Source organism: Aspergillus tanneri, assembly GCF_003426965.1.
Source record: "Aspergillus tanneri strain NIH1004 chromosome Unknown AapTan_1_pilon_pilon_pilon, whole genome shotgun sequence".
In the NCBI taxonomy this organism is placed as follows: domain Eukaryota; kingdom Fungi; phylum Ascomycota; class Eurotiomycetes; order Eurotiales; family Aspergillaceae; genus Aspergillus; species Aspergillus tanneri.
Window position 1 is genome coordinate 5,330,489 of NW_022984628.1, and position 19,511 is coordinate 5,349,999.

A 19,511-nucleotide genomic window follows, 5' to 3' on the forward strand; every position below is an offset into this window, starting at 1 on the left:
AGTTTGAATGTCCTGCCCAACAACTATCTCTGATAATTCGCTTATCAAGAGGATAAGGCCGGCAGATAGGGTGGTTCGGCCAGTAACCCAAATAGACTTGCCAAGGGTGACGTGCGTACTACCGATCAAGCCGGGTCCATCTACACGAAGCGCAGTGTAGACAGCCTGGGAGAAGTTCAGGGGAGTGAAGGTTGTTTTATACGTGCGGAGGAGGGTGAATGTTCCAATCTAGTTAATACAATTAGTGGAATTCCATTACTAGTCAAACGACCACAGCCTTACGCCTTTGTATAGTAGATCCCGGACAGGAATAAGGTGCACATCAATCCCATTTTTTGGGATGACGACGCCCGTGCCATCTGGTCGTATCTTACTCTCCCTTGGTAGAGGAAGCGTCCCATCCAGCCAGTTATTTATCTGTGGAATAAGTGTAAGTATTTTAGCTTCCACTTTCTTATTATCTAGGACGTGCAGATGATGTGAACAGTTGCTCCAGCCTTTAGCAACTGGTTCTGTCGGGATATATCCCCCCTGTCAGAACAAACTAGTGGTGACATACTGCTAGCCACTGATGGATAACATCCCTTGCTTGGTGTACGCATTCTTGCGTTGGGCTGCGGCTCCGGTGTTGTAACCGCCGAGGCCGGCGCGTGATCCAGGGGTGTTTTCCAACTAGACTGAGAAAGAACATCTATCTATATAAATTAATTAACTTTTGCTTTTTCAAGCATACATGCTGTCCACTTAACTGTGTACGCAGTACCCTAGCTGGTGATACCAACAGGTTCCCTGCTGGATCGCAATTTACAGTATCAATGCTGATCTTCTGTGAGCGGACCGACTGATGGGCGACGGGTTGTTTTTGGTGATAAGGATCAACGTTATATGTATTTGTATTTACTGTTAGGATTATTTCGCGCGGTCTTCGCTTAGAAATGCATTTATCAATGTTGTGATTTTTATTTATATCTCCAAACATGAAGATTTATATACAAGGTAAATATTAGATTAATTGGAAATCAAAGCGACAACCTTTCTAAGGAATTAGACACGATACCCACACTGGCCTCAACAGCTTTTGTTTTTGATGACTCGACCTTTATTTCTTTTTTTTATATATTGTCACGGTTTCCTCCACATATCCCTTCCTCAGTGGTCATCGTTGCGAGTGATCGATGCATGAACAAGGAATATCAGTTCGTGCCCCCGACATAGATCTCACCATTTGCCGTGTTTTTTTACAAGTATGATGCCATTCCACCGCAAACATTAACAGTCTCGTAATTAGTTCCGAATCCTCTTATCTCCGGAATAATCCGGTAGTAAAAGTTAGCCGCATGTCCAGTCTTAGCAAAACTAATAAGGTTATCCATCTTGTGCTTGGCGTTGTCCGCATAGACAGCCCATGTAGCAGCCCCCGCCAGTGCCATAGACTTTTAATGGGCTTGGGTGAGCTTCGATCTCTCCCTGGTAGTGAACGAGATCTTGAACCCAGGTTTGTCAAATCGCTTTTTCAAACCAAATCCTCCAGTGCTATTCGCACCAGAATCCCCTCCTGCAAGGGGCAGTTAAAGAACGGTGTCGCCGTTTTTATAGTGATTGGCGATGATATCGTACTTCGGCGAGTCCTCAAGGGCGAAACCAGTAATCTGGAATCTGTGGATTGGTAAAGGCTCGCCCTGGCGTCTAGCCAAGGGAGCAGTATCCGAGGAAATCGAGAGAGGAGCGAGATTTTCGTAGGAGATATTATCACTACTGGACAGCATAGTCTCCCACAGCCGGAAATAGTCCTGGGAAACATCGACGTGACGCTTACCCGGTAGACCTTCGGGAACAGATCCAGAGTAGTGGGCGGCAGCAACATAGGCCAAGAGTAGACCGTCTGAAATAATATAAGATAGTTCCTCACATCTACTGCCACCGGTATATTCACAGACTTGTCGAGCAAGACGCGAGCCCATTATGATATAGACAACCCTAGAAATTATTAGTCTCTTAAAAATTATCGGGGATCAAGGGGAGAGCATGCGCCTTACGTAAATTTGCTAGTACTAATAAAACGAATTGTTTGATTATCTCACAGACCCTGGTATCCCTCTGCTCTAGAATCGCCAGGGGGCTCGTCAGCCGGATTAGGAGATCGGATCTCAAGACTGATATCTGAAGGAAGTTCAGTAACATCCACTGTAGTAGTAGATGCCGCTAAAGTAACTTGACTTGTAGCCAGAAGAAAGAGAAGAAAGATTGAGAACTTCATGCTGATGCTTTAGGACGGTTGTTGCGACTAAAGAGATTATTTTTTGGGGGGGTTCGCTACTCAATATTTATAGCTGTATGTCGATATTTAGCGTTGGACGTTACTCTGTAGAGCGTACCCGACTTTGATTATACGATTTGCACGTGAGACATAATATAATGGCTATCCACAAAAGAATGGACTATTGAACTACTGGTGCTTTTAGTAAGTAAAATCCCTGTCTCCATGTGGAGTCGAGAATCAGAATAATCAAAACACAGGAACAGTTGATAGTGGATAGCTTCCTACGAACCTTTGCAACGCTAGCCGAAAGGAAGGGGGGTGGGGGTTAGTGTTAGTCTTCGTACATAAATACCTCACGTAGCCGGTGGTCTTCTATTTATCTACCATTGATTCCTGAGAGCAACTGTTCCACACAGCCTATTCTTCCTTTCTTCGAGCGGTGCTAATATGTTCTACTGTCGGATGGCTTGAAATGGGCACCAATGAAAAAACCACTACGTTAATTTCTCACCCTTCCTCTTCGCCAACACCTTCGCGAACTGTTACTGTTCTTCGGAATATCGTACAAAGTCCGCGGACGTAAGTGCGGTCCTATATATTAATGCTCTAAGATGTCTGAAGCTAACTTTTTAGCTTACCGTTTATCGCACTGATTACTCCACTTGTGCGATGGTTTTGGAATTACATGGGATGGCGTAACGGAGGAGAGGTGTCCCTATTGCTGAATCACGGACTACTAATACTGTATTTTATTATATCGCAGTATGTTCGCAGGTACGGTTAATAGATTAGAAGGCAATAATTTACTATAGTAAATAACAAATTTTCATCTGCCCACCTTAATTATCTGTGCTGGAAAGAAGCTTCAACATCCTGTGTTTGAGATCCTTGCCTGACCGAGTTCGCTAAAAGTCTGCGATACAGGGTTTGGTGAGACAATTCTCCCATAGTCTATGTCACTTGTCATCGCTACCTACCCAAGGCAAAATAAAAGGCCTAAATCCATGCATCCTCCACCCAGATGGTACTGCGTTAGTGCTTTCTAGGGGGAGGTGCGAGCAATACACCTTACAGAAAACTCCGAAACTGCAATATTATTATAGATACCCACTTTGCCCTACATGGCGTAGGGCTGGTCTGTGTACGGAGTAGTGCCATAGTTAACAGTCCACACCGCAGTCATACTTAAGTTAGCATGTGCCGATGTTCACATATTTGCAGGAGGCTTTCCCTATACTGCTAATGCTGTCCGTGGGTTTGTAATGTACTAGCTCCACTTCTGGACCGTCCCACACCGTATGGTCTTTTCTTATAATCACTATTAGGATAATCCACTGAGCCATTCCGGATAACCGAACACGCGCTAAACAAAGCCGTTAATTAAGCCACCCTCCGGACTTGGCAAACGCGACGCTAGCGTCTCGCTAAGCTCCTTCAAAATATAAGGTTACATTACCACAGACCAATAGGCAAGATCTAAAATCTGCCTTTGTTCGGTCCTATTCCCGGTTGGTCCTACAGCGTGGTGGATTCCTACTCTGTAGTGGATTCCTACTCTCTAGTGAGTTCCTACTCTGGAGTCGGTCCCTACTCTGAAGTGGAGTCCTACTCTGAGGTAGATGCCTGCTCCCCAGTGGGTGCCTACCCTCTCGTGGTTTCCTACTATCCAGTCGGTCCCTACTCTGTAGTAGGTCCCTACCCTCTAGTAGGTTCCTTCCCTGTGGCGGATTTCTACTCTGTAGTAGGTACCTAGTCACCAGTCTGTTCCTCCTCTGTATTGGGTTCCTGCTCTTCAGTCGGTTCTTGTGATGAATATAGGATCGGCCCGAAGGATTACCCGAAGTATCGGCAAGGTCCTCGCTTATATGTCTTCCCACAGACAAATTCCTGTATACTAACTAAGTTCGCTCATCCAATTCAATGGCTTAGTTCACTTTATTCAATATCAATTCCTCTGACCTACTGTAGATTCACAACAGTTCCTACTCTCCAGTCGGTCCCCACTCTGTAGTCGGTCTCTACTTTGTAGTTGGTCTCTACTCTGCAGTCGGTCCCTACTTTGCAGTCGGTTCCTCGGTTCCTACTGGAAGTCCCTCTAGTCTGATATTAGCCCGACAGGTGACTGCCCTACCAAGAACACCAACCTTATTTGTTATCGATTTTCTCAAGCACATACTTGGAGGGATGTTGAAATGAGAGAGTTATAGCCAGATTGATTGAAGTTGATTGACTCAAGGAGTTATCTGTTACACGGGCGGGATGCCTTATATATCTGTTCCCTATCCCTGGCCATGACTCTCTCATTTCAACACACGGGATAGCCATAATAGGACTAACATTGTCATAATAAGCAAGGTACAAGGCAGAATACGACCTACACCGTAGGATATATGTCTCGTTGCATGTATCTGAGGAGCTGTGAGCCCGTGCTTGGACGCAGGGAAATAGAACCGCCTTCACAAGTCTGGTTCTGTCTTGGGACTGTGGTCTTGAGACCAACCGAGACATGTGACTTCTCTGCCAAGACCCTCTTGCTTATGTATCCCCATCGCGACTGTGCCAAATCTCTTGCGGAGAGGAAATTTTATGTAGTTTCTGTCGAATTGGAACTAGACGAGCTACCCTCCTTGCAACTAAAGAATACTGGGGCATTGTGAATTCTTACGATAGTCGACATAGGGCAGCAGACGTGCGAAGGTTGCAGTTTGGAGAGGGCTCCCGGGGAACCAGATGCGTGCTGTTGCCGGACGAGGCCCGCAGGCACATAAAGGCTTCGGCTTGGAGAGGGTCATGGCCGAACGAGGACTGCAGACTAGAAGAGGGTCATAGTGAGGATACTCCTGCCTTAAAAGATCGTCCAGATACATACGGACTGGTGTGTAACGATGCGAACGATGCTGATCACCCGCGATCACCCCAGGGTGACCTCACCAATAGCATGTTTGGACGATCAAGAACTGGTGCACAGTGCGCCGGTGTTTTGCATTGACCCTAGTTAGGTACCTCCACTCATCTGTGCCGTCTTAGCCGAAGCGAAGCCTGGACAGGACCTTTACTCTAGGCACCTTGACCGGCATAAAAGAGGTTACCTATCTGGCGGGCAAAAGCATCGTAATCTCTACTCCTGAATTTCACTTGTTTATCCTTTTGAAGTATATATTGGCACTTATTTTTTACGTTTGATGCATACTTAGCCGCTTCCAGGCCTTTCCTCCTCTGAAGGTAATTGTCAGAGGTGGGCAGACCGCTGGGAAGGGAAATTCCCATCCCATGGGGACTCCCTTCCCGAAAGTCTTGGCAAGGGAAGGGAAACTTCTGGGATTCTATCTTTACTGTTACCAACACCTCAGCCCGCACAATATAGGAAGCAGCAGAATCTCAGTATTTCAAACGCGTAGGTATTATGTTTGTTCATGTATGTTCCAGCAACAGCTGATACATCAGAATATCCATATATCTGGGGATAGCCCTCAATGGTTCCAAGGAGAATTTACAATTATTGTCTCTTTAGGATATCTTATAGTTCGTAGACATGAAATACATCTCGAGTATCGACAGAGGGTAAACATCCCATAAATCTAAATTGGTGCTTACCAATTGCGCCCAGTTGATATATAGCTCAACGCCACCCTTTCAAGCCATGTCTGTATTCCATAAAACAAGTTTATTCCTGGCTAACGTGAGGTACCCTCTTCATATACCGAAACATATAATGCCCCCACCTCCCCTCATTATCCGACGAGGGCGCAGGAGCATACTGATCCAAGTCGATATCGAGTGTGCCAATGGTTTCAAATCCATGTTTCCCATACATTCGCCACGCATCCGCCGACGAGTGTACCCACATGAAGACTCCTGCTGCATCTGCTCTGTCTGTGCCCCACTGCAAGAGCGCGGATCCTACTCCTTGCGACTGCCATTTGGGCGCCACACAGAGGGAGATGACAAACATACACCTGGCGCCGTCCGGCATAAGTTTGTCCATCCAGTCTTTTAGATCTGCGTCCGTCATGGTTTCTAGCTGCTTGATTGGATCATCCTCAATGGCGTCTGTTTCTGCCTTGACCAGGTTATTTGTTGCAGGTATTTTCTTCCCTTCTGCAGGAGGTTCCGGAGCGGTTTTTACCGTTGGAATCACGACACCAGGACGTATGTCTGCAATTTGTTCATTTGTGAATCCTCGAAAGCCCCATGATACCCAGCCTGCAATTTCGCCAGACACATTGTCCACTGCTTTTAGGAGGACAATATTCGGCGATGTCGCTTGCCGGGGTATGTCTGCTGCCATTGATTTCTCCAGATTGTATGGATCTTTTCCGAGGCCTTTCATTTGAGTATGGCGATCGGTGAGGAAAGAATCGCCGCTTACTTTGCCGAGGACCGGGGCGTCTAGAGGGGAGGCCAGTTGGATAGAGAACTCAGTGGCTGCCATTGTGCTTGTTGTCTTGTTGTTGTGCCAGTAGTAGTCATAGAGGGAGAAGATGTGAGACTTGGTGGGGAAGTTGAATAGCCGGGATTACGTCTGTCATCGACACCCCGCGCGGGGTGATTAATATTCGATTCAGACACTTGGAAAAAAGAAAAAGAAAATAAGACCGATGTCAATACTGCATTGAGATACGTCACATTGCACCACATTACGTAGTGCTGTATGTACTGTCCTTCTTGTCCTAATCCTGGTTAGAGTATCTAATAGGGCTCTTGTACATTGATGTCTACAAATAATTAAATACTCTACGTCCCACTCTAAAGGCAACAAGAAAACCCTGCAACTGTCAGGGTCAGGTCAACAGCCTGGAGTGCCTACTTCCGTCCGGTTGGCGCAGTGCGATTGTGCGCCATATGCGCACTCACAAGATGTCCTGCTTGCACAGCAACTCAGTTCCCCTGCCAGAACAGCAGCTGCCACTATCCGGACAGCTGACGGGAATTAGTCCCCGGATCCGAAGCATGGGCGCCACAAATGCCCAGCATGTCAAGCATGGCGGATTGCGCTTCGAGGATGGTGCCGCCGCCGATAGTGCCCACCTCGACGGACGGCACTAAGACAGAGACGTGTAGATTTCCATTGACACTGATGATATCATTAACAAAGGCTAATACGAGACTCAGAAGGGAGGCAGCATACATCTTCATTATAGTGATACAGCTGGAGCTCTCCACGTTCTGCGCCGGATCCTGGCCGGTGGCTAAGAACACGGCAGCGACGAGGTTGGTGGCATGCGCGTTGAACCACCCTATACTCCCAGCTATAGCGCTGCCAGTAAGGTTCTTGGCCGTATCCATCTCTACAAGAGTCTCCACGTCTATCTTAAGCACGGAGCGCACTGCATTGCCGGGGATTGTGACCTCTGCCACCACAGACTTGCCCCGCCCGTCAACTCAGTTGATAGCGGACGACTTCCTGTCGACAAAGTAGTTACCCGTCATTGAGATGGTAGCCATGTCGTCGAATCCATTATCCCGCATTACCTGCAATGCCTTCTCGGTCCCCTTGGAGATCATGTTCATCCCCATCGCGTCTCCCGTGGTCGACTTAAACCGGACATAAAGATAGGTACCAGCTTGGGTGTTTTCAGACCTTGGAGTCGCGCAAACCGACTGGCAGAGTTAAACGCCATGGTTAGGACCTTCTACCCCGTACTCTGAATCCAGCCATGGCTTTGCCTCTGCTGCACGAGACACGAATGGGAATCCAATGCAGGGGGCACGGGTCATCCCATCGCTGTTGATCACTGTTACCGCTCCATTCCCAGGGTCAATCGCCTTGCAGCCGCGGTTGTTGCTGGCCACCAGGACGCCCTCGGTGGTCGCCATAGGGATGAAGTAGCTCTGGCCATCAATTAATATTGGACCGGCCACACCCACGGGCAAGGAGAGGTATCGAATAACGTTCTCACAGCAGGCTCCGTACACTAATTCATTGTTCAAATCCTGGTAGGGGTTTTTGGAGTTCTCCAGGCCGCTTGCAACATCCATCGTAGCTCTTGTGCGAGACACCACAGCACGACGGAGCTTAACAGCATGGGTGAAGGCCTCCAGTCGAGTCATGATGGGCTGGTCGGCCACGGTCGTCTCTAGAGCGTACCCGGGGATTTTCCCCCGGAGGCAGAGTTCGACCAGCTCTTCATCATCCAGTAATGATGCCTTCTTCTCCTTCACTATAAGCTCCAGTTCCTCGATTATCCGTTTGCTAATAGGACGGTTGGGCTGTAGACTTGGTTTGTAGGCAGATTTTGCAATCGCTATTGAGGTCTCAGCAGATTTCTTGGTTTCGCGAATATTCCTGTGCGCGGCGTTCATGAGATAGCTGTTCAGAAACAGGCTCACACCGAGAGCCACGATCACCCCCTTGCAGACAACTGGGTCTTCCAGTGAGGAGAGTATGCCACCAAGGACATGACTACCCAGCACGTCATTCAGGAGCAGCGTCATGTACTGAATATCCTGTCGGCCTCCACATGGTACGACAGGTGATTGCATTACATACTTGATCGGGGGCAACACGGTCACACCCGTCTCAATGCTACTAACTCTGGCCGTGACATAGATATCATTGAGGCCATTAGCGGCCACTTTAAAGGGATTAATGGGACCAGGGGTGAAGAGACTGGAAGTCCTAAAGAGCGGCAGGACAGCGTTCAACCCTCCCATGACACGGAATGAGAGGGACGACAACTGCAGTACATTGAACAGGACGAAACCGCTGATCATATAAAGCTTCAGTTTGGACACATCCTCTGCCTGTATCTTGTACCCAAAGATGCGGAAGCTCCACTCCTGGCTGTTGGCATCCATCCCATCACCATTGGTAGCGCCCTGCTAGGCTACTTGACGGGGCACACAGTCATCCTCTAGAGCCTTGCGGAGATTTATGTGGTGCCGAATGCGGGTAATCTCCAGCTTCCCGCAGATAATAGTGATATACAATGTGAATAAGAGCAAGGCATCAAAGAACAGAATCCAGGCCGCGACAAAGCAGAACTGAGGGAGGCCTCCCCGGACCCGAGAGGCGGCTCCGACCGCTAGGATGGTGATTTCAATAACATAATCGCGAACAATTCGCCATCCCTCGTGCTGGGTGGCCACCTGGATATTGTCGGGAATGGATCGATGGCTAGGCAGTCTGATTAGGGAAACAGAGTTGGTGGTTTTACCGGACGAGCGGTTGAAGCGGGTCAAGGGCTCGGTGGACGCATGTAGTAAAGCTCGGGTGAGACGAACAGGTTTCTCGAATCCCACCATCACCGCTAGGAGGGGAAGGCCTTCAGAGAGAATGTGCATGCTGATGGGCACCCCGCAGCTGGTGGTGACGATTAATCCGAAGAAGAAGGCGAACAGACACGAGAGCGGCACCGACGCACCAACCAGAAGCGAGACCCGAGGCGGCGCGTCGAGATAACAGGAGACAGGAAGGTGGTCCAGCGATCATTGTCTCGGGGTCGATATTGATAGGAGGCGAGATCAAAGCAGGGGATATTGTCGATGCAATGGAAATCTCGAAACTGCCACTCTTTCTACGTGTTGTCCGATCATACTGGGGCGAACTGTGAGGGCAAGTATAATAAAGGAGGTAATTTTCTGTACCCTGTCATATTCATTATGGTGCCAGCATCGGTCCGATTTTTCCGTACTCTGTACAGGGGACAGGCGTTCCGTCACCGAATAGAACTAAAGCAGCCTGTCGCCAGAACGGGTTCGAGCATATAAGAAAAGAGCACCGGTTGGTGATATACCCACCAGTCCAGGCAACCTCCATTTCTGCCCTTTGCAGCCAGAGTACTGTCAAATACCACCACACCACAAAAGGTATCGCTGATACAATTTGGATGTAGTACTAGTGTATCTGCTTATTCTGACACACCCCCTCGGCGTATAATTATATATGTTTTGATTACACGCTGAACCTCGCAACAGGTACCTATTCTAGTTTAGCCAGCGGAATCTTGCCTAGTGGATCACTCCTCTTCGGGCTGCCATCTTGGCCTACTTCTTTAGAGAAAGTGGAAGATGATCAGACTAGGATTCGAACACTCGGCTACTATATTCTTTATATCGGATAGGCACTCTATTTCCCCTAGCGTATATGCGCCTACGCTCGTAAATCATATGGTATACTGCGATTCCTTTTTCTGTTGTTATTAACCCTTTTAGGAGGCGTTACGAGATGTGGATCTTGTATAGCTTCCAAAATTGACGCATTTGGTAACTAAAATCGGATGAATTGGTCAAAATGCGATGAAATGGTTAAACTTCGCGTTGTTTTCTCAACTTGCGAGAATTTTGGTGGTGAGGAGAAAAATGAGTGCAAGAGGTTTTAAATACGGCAGGTCTGCCTTAGAGAACGGCGAAAAAATGCCACTGCAGTCTACAGAATGTCCTTAAAAGTTTCGTGGATCTGTACCTCTCACTCCATAACAGCCTATATTTGTTAGCCTAAAATTCAGACCCGCGAGCCTTAATTTGCAGATACAATGCTTCGCGTACAATCATTTCCCCCAAATTTAAGCCATCGTGGGGTAACAGATACCTAAAAAGCTCTAGGTACTGTTGGCGGCAGGAGCTACATCTCCACTCAGACTGCCTTGGCAGCTTTGCCTTGTCCACTTGATAGGCTCTTAGACAAGCTTTTCATAGCGACACCGTTTCAAGAGGCCCAGACTAAACTTATAACTAGTATTCCATTTTCAGATCTTCAGCACGTCGGGGGAGTGACAAATTTTGATCATATAATGATCCCGTCGCCTCATGCACCTCGGGTGCTACAGCGTTCGGTCACTGCAAGGTTGCGAACTCCCAAGCTGACTGTATACCTGTATACACGCTACCCTCGTCTCCTAACATACTAATCACGCTCGAACTGGCCCTTAACCGTATTTCGGTATATCTAAAACAGATGGATCGGGGTAAAGTACGGTATAAAATCATAAATTTATATATAGTTGACACAAGCACAGCATGTGACATATTCTGCTCATATGGTCTCAGCTGGACCTTGGACCGGAAATATCTCATAACCAACATAATTTTCATGCATGAGGGCTCTCCCGAAAGACACAGAAGCCAGTACAGCACTAATCCAGCAACTTAAAAATAGCAGCCCGACTAATCTTGCTTCCCAGGTTTAGTCTTGCTTCGCTTCATTTCTGAGACTGCCCAGATCCCCGCAAAAACGTATGCATAAGCCGCTGCAGCTGCAAAAGCGCTGATCTCAACTTCAACAATACCAGGGAGATTTGTTGGGAGCTTTAACCATTGCCTCTGCACATAATCGGGGAGCAATGACAATATATTTCCGATAACAACTATTGCCGACAGGTTGACACGGTTGATTGCAATCGTATAGCCACAGATAGAATGCAGCACGGCCCACTTGCGATGCTGCTCGATTTTTCTTGCCCTCGCCATCTGAACCGTGCGGAAGAGAGTGAAAAGGAACACAGGTGCGTAGATCCATAACCCCCCTGTGAAAGTAGGCCATATGAATGGGGGGATCCATACACCTCTAACTGTAAGTGCATGAATATGGAAGACATTCTCGTGCGTGTAGGTGAGGTCACGTAATAGAAACACCATTCCACTCAGTGACTGAATCAGGGAGACCGAAAGAGCTATGTACCCATTAACGCGATGCAAGTTCATATGCTCTTTACGAAGGCTGTCAAGATGTTGAAGTGGTATTGATATGCACCATATAAATGCTGGGGCAGCGTGCAATCCTTGGTAGAGCCAGAGCGGCGCTGTCTGGAGTCTGTGATTTATAAAATTAATGCCAGACTGCTGAAAGGTTAATTTTACACGGTATGATACTCAGGGAGTTGCCGTACCTCTGCTTGCCTGTAGTTTGAGAGAACTCCCAAGTGAGACCTATTCCAATATTTAGGCACACCAGTGAAAGCCATTACAGCATAAACAATTAGTATCGCACTCAGCGGGATAGCGAGTCTGAGTGAGAGTCTGGGTCGTGCGGTTTGAGGATTCATCATGGCGTTATTACTACACCAGCGTCGTAATGTCATTGCAAACTAGGCTTATTTATATTAGAAGTAATTGCGAATTTTGAGGAGTGGCATATTTTCGCTCTAAATCACATGCGGGGTAATCAGCTGTCTATCTCGGCATGTGGGGGCGAAGCGGAACAAGGCGTATCTATAGAGCATACGCAACAGGCTCAGATTTTCTAATCCAATTTGACTTTTTAGTGTCTCGTAATCATTAAAGGGCTTTAGCCCTCGGCTTCACTTATAACGGGGTCATGTGTATGACCAGTTGTGCTTCAGCAGTTTCTCTAATTTAAAGGGCAGACGCCCAACTGAATGGCCAGCCTGCATTTCAGCATCAAGGCCTCTATTCATTATGGCGTCCTATTACCTTCCTCGACATAGCCAGCTGGCTAGAAGCGTCCTTTATACAGTTAGCATCCTGGGCTTTTTTGCTTTACTTGTCTTCCCCATTAGCACCGGCCTGTTCTCTGAATCTCTAAGTTTAGCTCGCCAGCACCGCATTGGGTCCAGATCTCTCCCATATAACACTGTTTTGTCCGGTTGGGAAAGGCTTGATGACGCTTTAAATGGATTTACAACATTCTTCTACGATCTAAGCGAAGGTGCTGCAGCCGACACTACCTTACTGCTCGTACCTTTTGTAGGATCTGCAATAGGTATCTTGGTGTTGGGGATGGTTGAGAGCAGAAGAAGTGGCAATATAGGCAAGCTGCCATCCTTGTGAGTTCATCCGTTGCTGTAGGGTCATAGAGAGGTCGGCTAATCCCTCGCTGAAGTTTTACGACAATGGCGATGCTCGGACAGCTCCTTGGCCTAGGTTTTGTCAGCCCCGCATTTCTCGGCCTCTGTTTAGAGCAACAAGGCGCAGGGCTCACTAGCCGTGATATCGCTATTGATCCTGAGAAATCGTACACAATTCCTTTAACTATCGTCCTGGGATTTGGAATTCCATCACTTCTAGCTGCACTTCCAGCACCGTCACTTATTTCAGTCGATCTGAAAGTTCAATTCGTCCGCATCTGGGAAATATTTCCCATTGCCATCTATTTGGTCCGTAGACTCCTTCAAATCGGGGAGTGTACGTTCCGCACTAAAGTGAGACAGGGAAGACCACCCTTCAGCATCCCTCACGGGGTGTATGCTTTTGGTTTTGTTTGTAGCGCTCTTTCCTATGTCTACTTTTGGAGCATATCTTTGACTGCTTATTTTGTGCCTTTCCTCTTTCGCTCTCACATCGCACTTGCGTTGGATCCAGTGCACCTAGTGCGACTGGTGAACCCTTTTGTAACAAACGTGACCATGCCATCTCTGTCTGAGGGAATACTGCAGTTTGTTCAGTGGGATCTAGCTCTTATCAGCATAGCTCACCTCATCTGGGCTCTAGCATTAAGGCTACGTCAACTGCCTAACTATCCTGGCAGAATCTCTACGAAGAGTATTGTCGCAAGAGCAATTCTCTGTGCTGTTATTCTAGGGCCAGTAAGTTCGGCGATTTTAATGGTTTGGGAACGTGATGTTGAAGTTTTGGGCAATGAAGCGCGTCTCTCGCGAGAAGCAGCGATAAAGAAGAGGGATCCTTGATAACTCTAAATAGATTCTATGATATTCGTAATTATGGTCTACTTTCAGCAAAATCAGAACTATCATAGAACAGAAGTTGAGAAACGGGTAATCTAGACGCTAATTGGCATCGAAACCTGATCGATGAGAAGCAAACCAGATGTCCTGCAGCAGGTCGATGCTAGATGAACCATTGTGGCAGTATCTAGCACTCTAGTGATAGGTTTCGGTCAAAGCTTCACTCTTTGCTAAAAGTTTATTCCTGGGGATTGTTGATGAGGTGCAGTGAACGACAGGCTAATGGAGTACAGAGGCCATCTTACAGGCAGGTGCGAGGTCGGTCAAGATGACCGCAAACGACACCACCTCCATGTTTCCAGCTAGTATTTGCATACCTGTCAGATATATATAGGTGTAATTCTATATGAGCCTGAATATTCTCTATATTTGTTGTGATGTGTGTTGTCATTACCTCTCTTTTTCTGATGGCACGGCTTATATATATTGGATATACTGCCATGCATGGGCGGCTGCCCCCGGTACGACCTCGCTGTGTATAGAACATATTAGTTAGTTAGTAGTTGCCACCTGGCACCCTTTCAATACAATGCACAATCGCTTCCAACATCTTCCCAATTGCTCGTGACCTTCTATAATTGTCGGAATATCGGGCTATCCCTCTGCTCCGGGTGCCGGTTTGCACTCTCTTAGTCAGTATCTATATGCAAATTCACTCGTTATTTAGCCTACTTCACGGGTGCCTCCGTACCCCCGAATCCCAGAACATGAGCGCCTGCCCCCGGTTCGAATGATACAGTCTTTGACCAGCTCATGCTGTTTTGCATATCATACAAAGTTAACCCGAAGTTAACCCACCAAATACAGTATTTGGTTCGCGTTGTCGCGAGTAATCGCGAGAGAGTATATTGAGGCCTAACAGTGTCACACTATTACTCCTTTAAATGGGGTCCCATTTGTTATGGATGCCCTGCGATGATAATTCCTAGATAGTTTGTGTTCTCAGCTACTGCTTGTTTGGTCAGCCTTTGTATCAGGTTTTTTAATATCACTAATTCATCAATTAATCATGAATGCTTAATCCGTTCAACTACATCTCTGAGAAGGTTCCAAATGAATAATAGCGTTTGATCAAGCACTTACTTGAGTGGAATCGCGTTCTGCCCTTGCCAAATATCAGTAGAGACACACATTCGTTTCCCCCCAATCTTTTTTTTTTTTTTTTGGTCTCCCAACACAGGGACTTTCACGAAAAGAACACGATGAGCATTCTTCACGGAGACCAGAGAACAGTTTTAGTTAGACTGTGCATAATTATAATATTCCATATTGCAAAACCTGTACCGCCGACAGAGCATCAGTGGGAAATATGCCACAGATCCCAGTTCTTGCGGCGCTTGTACTCAAAATATATTTGCTTGATAATTGCTGCTTATTTTACCAATGCTAAAGTTGTGTATCGAGCTACGCCCACAGAGGGGACGGTAGCAACTCTACGTCGCCGAATACCCAATCATCCAACCAATCCAGAGTATTGATTGTTGGGTTCTGTTCTGGAGCATTGAACTCGCAATCAGAAACTTCTGAAAGGAGCCCTTCTCTCCTAGCTACCCCCTTTAGTACCTGAAAGCCTTTGTTAGCGGATGATGTTGCCCCTTGGAAAACAGCCCTCTTTACGCCCTCTTCATCTAAACCAGTCTCCAGAGAGTCTAGGTGACTCAAACAGGCTGTAAGGAAGCAGTGGCTCTTTACGGAGGTATCTCCGGAGTGGACGCGTTCGAGAGTCCACGTCACTGCCTCTTCGAGATAGATACGTAAAGAGGGATTGTCCATGAGGGGATGACTCGTGCTAGGCTGATCCATTTCTTGATGGATGAGCTCAACAGCGATAGTGGCTATGGCCTGAAGCAGGATAGTATGAAAAATGCCAGTGCCATTTGTAGTAAGGCGTCTGAAGTCAATTATGCCATCTAAAGTTTTGGGTTGAACAGCTGTATGCCAGACGTGCATAATTCTTGCAGATGTATCAAGGCAGACTTTTCTAGAATAGTAGAACCTAGGGTCGCGAATCTTGTTTACGACAACTGGTTGATGCAGTGCCTGAAAGAAACGAAGGACTAACATTTCTGCCATTGGCATATGGAGCATTACAAGCGCAGAGCTGTTTGGCCCATTTTGGCTGGTATTGAGCGACAAAAGAGTCTGCTTTAAAACTCGGTAGGCATCTGTGAGCTCCGAATTGAGGCTGAGGACTACGTCATATGATTCGCTACCGTGAAAGTTGTTGATGTGCCCTAGCAAGCCTTGCCGAAGATGGAGCGACTTCAGAAGCGCAATTTGGATAGAGGTTTGTGTCAGAACATCGGGCGCGTTTTTGAGCAGCGTTTGATGATTAGCCGGCCCCTCCGTGAGCTGGCTATCATCAACATTCGAAGAGGTGACGCACCGGCCTCAAACGAACATTGTAAGTTTAACTCAAGTATAGAGGCCCAAAGTCGCCGCCGCATCTCTGCTTGGTACACTGTCATCGCGGGCAGATGTTTTGGGTCCCGATGCAGGCCTATATGCATAGCCATCCTGACTAACGACCCAGTCGTGATCCAACTTAGATCACTGCCAACCCCACAAGTTAATTTAGCAAGGGCCAGCAGACACATTATTTGGATGCCTGTGATTGCCATTCTACTCTTCCCGGGTAGCATGAGCCATAGCTGAGCTTCATGGATCCATCGCATTGCTGTAGATCTCATCACAAAAACATCATCATAAACTATAGATCCGAGAGCCATACAAAGCTGGAGCTGGATAATGAATCCTTCGCTGACCGAGCTGGGATCCTGTCTGTACTTTTCGTAATGGCAGCGGAAGGTTGGGATGTGGAGAATGCGGAAGGTGCCTTCGAAATTCCGCACGTAGTGATCGACAAGCAGATCAGTGACATCCCGAGCGGGAATATGCCTGCCAAGATCGGTTGACGATAGCGATTGGACACGGTTCCCTTTGATCTCACGAGCTAAGGACTTCAGGTTTGCTAAAACTTGATACAGTTCATCTTTCTCAAGCTCAGAGCGTTTGAGGAGAGAAAGTTCGACGGCTAGCTGTGCGCACTAAATGAGCCATTTCGCATTTCAAAATATCAAATCGTAGGGGAAATCTTACGAGCTGTATCAAGTTAGACCAATGACTTCGGCCAAAGTACCGCGTCTTGGATACTACGCCAGTGCTGCGTACAGGTGTTCCATGTTCCAGCCGTTCGAGGTTACCGTCTCCAACACTGCATTTGGAGATGTTGTGGGCAAGCTTCTGTTCTAGATCACGGACTTTGGCAATCAGCCAGTCGACACTGGCTGCATCAGAAGGCTGAGTGTTCGGACTGAAACCTCTAGATGGGCTGTGGTTTAAGGCGACTCCATTGTCTTGCGAGGCTATAACCCTATTGGATGAAGTTAATTGTGGGAGAAGGTTTGTGCTGCTTAGTCCCCTAGTTTGGGACGGCAGGGCTCCATTCGCTTGGGAATGCGGAAGATGCACAGGAGCATATGTACAGCTTGGGCTCCCCGCCTTCCTGCAGGGTCCGCATGGCGACGTTCGATCGCACCTAATCTTTCGCCTTCGGCACTGGTGGCAAGCGAGCGGCGGTCTTCTGCGTTTCTTCGGCCTCTCTGACGGGGCACAGTCCGCCATGGCCAGAAAATGTTTTGATATATGCGATGTCTTGAAAATGATGCGCAACCTGTAGGGAGCGGGAAATTGCAATTATGTATGTCGGGTTGTGGAGAAAATACCGAAGGCGAGAGTGTTAAAATGCCGACGTAATGGAATTTCCCGCAAACTTAATTTCTTTTTTTAGTATTTCACCGGAGATTTTGCGGTAGTTCTGCACTAGTGTCCTTCCCCAGGCTTTGTCGACCCATTTAAAGCAGGGGGAACCATGACGACACTCTGTCACCCATTAACCTCTTTCGTGGGATTTCCTTTGAGGCACCGACGAATAGCGGTGCTCGATGCACAGACTCTGTTAGCACTATGAAAGCGAACTTCAATCGTATTGGTAATGACGCGCCCTCGTGTAAGTCCGAATATAAATGTCTAGCATTCGGCAAGCTACTGACAGTGACGTACAAATGTTAATTTCTGGCCTCGCTGATGCGCCAACTTCGTGAACCATGTGATGGCAGACAGATCAGATAGATAAAATAATATTGAGTTCTATATCGAGAGTTCTAAAAATAGGGGGGAAAGGAAGAAGGTAAAAGGGCTTTGTCATGGGAGCGAGAATATGGTGGAAGCTTCCCAAGCCCTGTGCCCTCAGGTGTCACTGCGTTGAGCTGTACGCGATGTCTCAGGTAAGGTTATCACAACCGATTCATTTGCTTTCTGCCGGGAGATTGCCAGGCTGGTTTATCTCTCTTATCCTAATACCCGAAAACAAAACTCATCCTAGTGGGCAGAAAATCACACATCCTTGACAAAATTTTGCTAGAACCTTTTTGATGTTGCGCTGAGATCTGGAAAATCGGCGATTGGATGAGGAATTTACCGACCCAAATCATGTGTCCAAAATTTGTGCGGCATCGACTGGCCGAGACACGTCTACTACCTGGAAGCATGCTGATGGTTGAACGCCGCTAGATGAAGATGGAAGAAGGCAACGAGTATGAAGCCTTGACCATTTCCTCCAGTGTTATCGGATTTGTGCCGCCATAATGTGCGAAAGGTCTGACTCAGGTGAACCATACGAAAATATAAATATCTAGTTTCGTCCCTCCTTTTTATGAGGCTCGCTACTTATCCATATTTACAGTGCCTAGGGCATGGGCTGATCTCAGACCTACGCAGCCATTCACTCACAGCTCCAGACGCAGCTGCTTTAGACCTTAACATGATGGCAAGCGACCTCCATGCTCTTTCTGGGCTGCTGCAGGCTGCTGCAGATAGTATCCACAGGAACCATTCCTCAACTAAGACGTCAGACAGGGAGCTCACCAACATAGCAGAGTCTACAGCGGGGCTGCTTAGGGCTATCAAGCCTGCTGACCCCTTGGACACTCGATAAGCTCGGTTCAGTTCACGGCAGTTCGTCTGTTAATTGACCGGCAAGACTTTGAGGCTATCCTAACAAATACTACTGTGCTCCGAAATGCAGCCATCGCTAGTGCCGATGCTTCAAAAGCATGACTGAGACAAGCAACTAGACACATTTTCGTCACTGGACTCGGACGAAAGGATGTCTACACTGGACTACCCCTGTCGCTGCATGCATGTAGAGAGGTGCCTTGCCCTACGTTAAATTTATCCTGGAACCTACTGTTAATTTAGTAAGAACTTTACTGCGTTAATTAGTCAGAGACGGGCTTGAAATGGTTCCCCAAATGGCTATAATTATGGACCCCCGTAAGCGGATGTTCAACAGTTATGTTGCCCAAGTTAAAAGATGGGAAGTTGAGGCCTTCCTCATATTCTGGCAACAGGGTGGACTCAGTCATTGGCTTAGGGGACAAAGTCGATAGACATGACAGATGAATATTGTAAAGCTGTTGAAAACTTTTTACTCCTAGGAGCTCCTAGGGGGTACTGTACAAGCTAACTTCAGTCCACAGATTTTTGCTGTGAAGGCGAAGACCTCTAAATCATTAAAACATATCCCTCAGCAAAAGAAAAGAGAAGGA

At 47.3% G+C, this 19,511-nt stretch overlaps 5 protein-coding genes across 5 annotated transcripts; 1 reads left to right on the forward strand and 4 right to left on the reverse strand.

The window, feature by feature from the left end:
• Positions 1 to 1,568: 1,568 nt before the first annotated feature.
• Positions 1,569 to 2,257, reverse strand: ATNIH1004_003732 (uncharacterized protein; the record flags this gene model as incomplete). The annotated part of the gene is made up of 2 exons (XM_033568405.1): positions 1,569 to 1,977; positions 2,082 to 2,257. 2 exons carry the CDS (start codon positions 2,255 to 2,257, stop codon positions 1,569 to 1,571), a joined length of 585 nt encoding a protein of 194 aa, XP_033430400.1.
• A 3,667-nt stretch (positions 2,258 to 5,924) lies between these two features.
• ATNIH1004_003733 (GNAT family N-acetyltransferase) lies at positions 5,925 to 6,692 on the reverse strand (the record flags this gene model as incomplete). Its single annotated transcript, XM_033568406.1, has 1 exon — positions 5,925 to 6,692. One exon carries the CDS (start codon positions 6,690 to 6,692, stop codon positions 5,925 to 5,927), a length of 768 nt encoding a protein of 255 aa, XP_033430401.1.
• A 476-nt stretch (positions 6,693 to 7,168) lies between these two features.
• ATNIH1004_003734 (uncharacterized protein) lies at positions 7,169 to 9,692 on the reverse strand (the record flags this gene model as incomplete). The annotated part of the gene is made up of 5 exons (XM_033568407.1): positions 7,169 to 7,611; positions 7,684 to 7,861; positions 7,898 to 9,040; positions 9,092 to 9,563; positions 9,625 to 9,692. 5 exons carry the CDS (start codon positions 9,690 to 9,692, stop codon positions 7,169 to 7,171), a joined length of 2,304 nt encoding a protein of 767 aa, XP_033430402.1.
• A 2,924-nt stretch (positions 9,693 to 12,616) lies between these two features.
• Positions 12,617 to 13,845, forward strand: ATNIH1004_003735 (uncharacterized protein; the record flags this gene model as incomplete). Its single annotated transcript, XM_033568408.1, has 2 exons — positions 12,617 to 12,984; positions 13,041 to 13,845. The coding sequence occupies 2 exons, from the start codon at positions 12,617 to 12,619 to the stop codon at positions 13,843 to 13,845; spliced, it is 1,173 nt and encodes a 390-aa protein (XP_033430403.1).
• Positions 13,846 to 16,447: 2,602 nt separating this feature from the next.
• On the reverse strand, positions 16,448 to 17,422 carry ATNIH1004_003736 (fungal specific transcription factor domain-containing protein; the record flags this gene model as incomplete). The annotated part of the gene is made up of 4 exons (XM_033568409.1): positions 16,448 to 16,455; positions 16,634 to 16,940; positions 17,002 to 17,275; positions 17,388 to 17,422. The coding sequence occupies 4 exons, from the start codon at positions 17,420 to 17,422 to the stop codon at positions 16,448 to 16,450; spliced, it is 624 nt and encodes a 207-aa protein (XP_033430404.1).
• Positions 17,423 to 19,511: the final 2,089 nt, after the last annotated feature.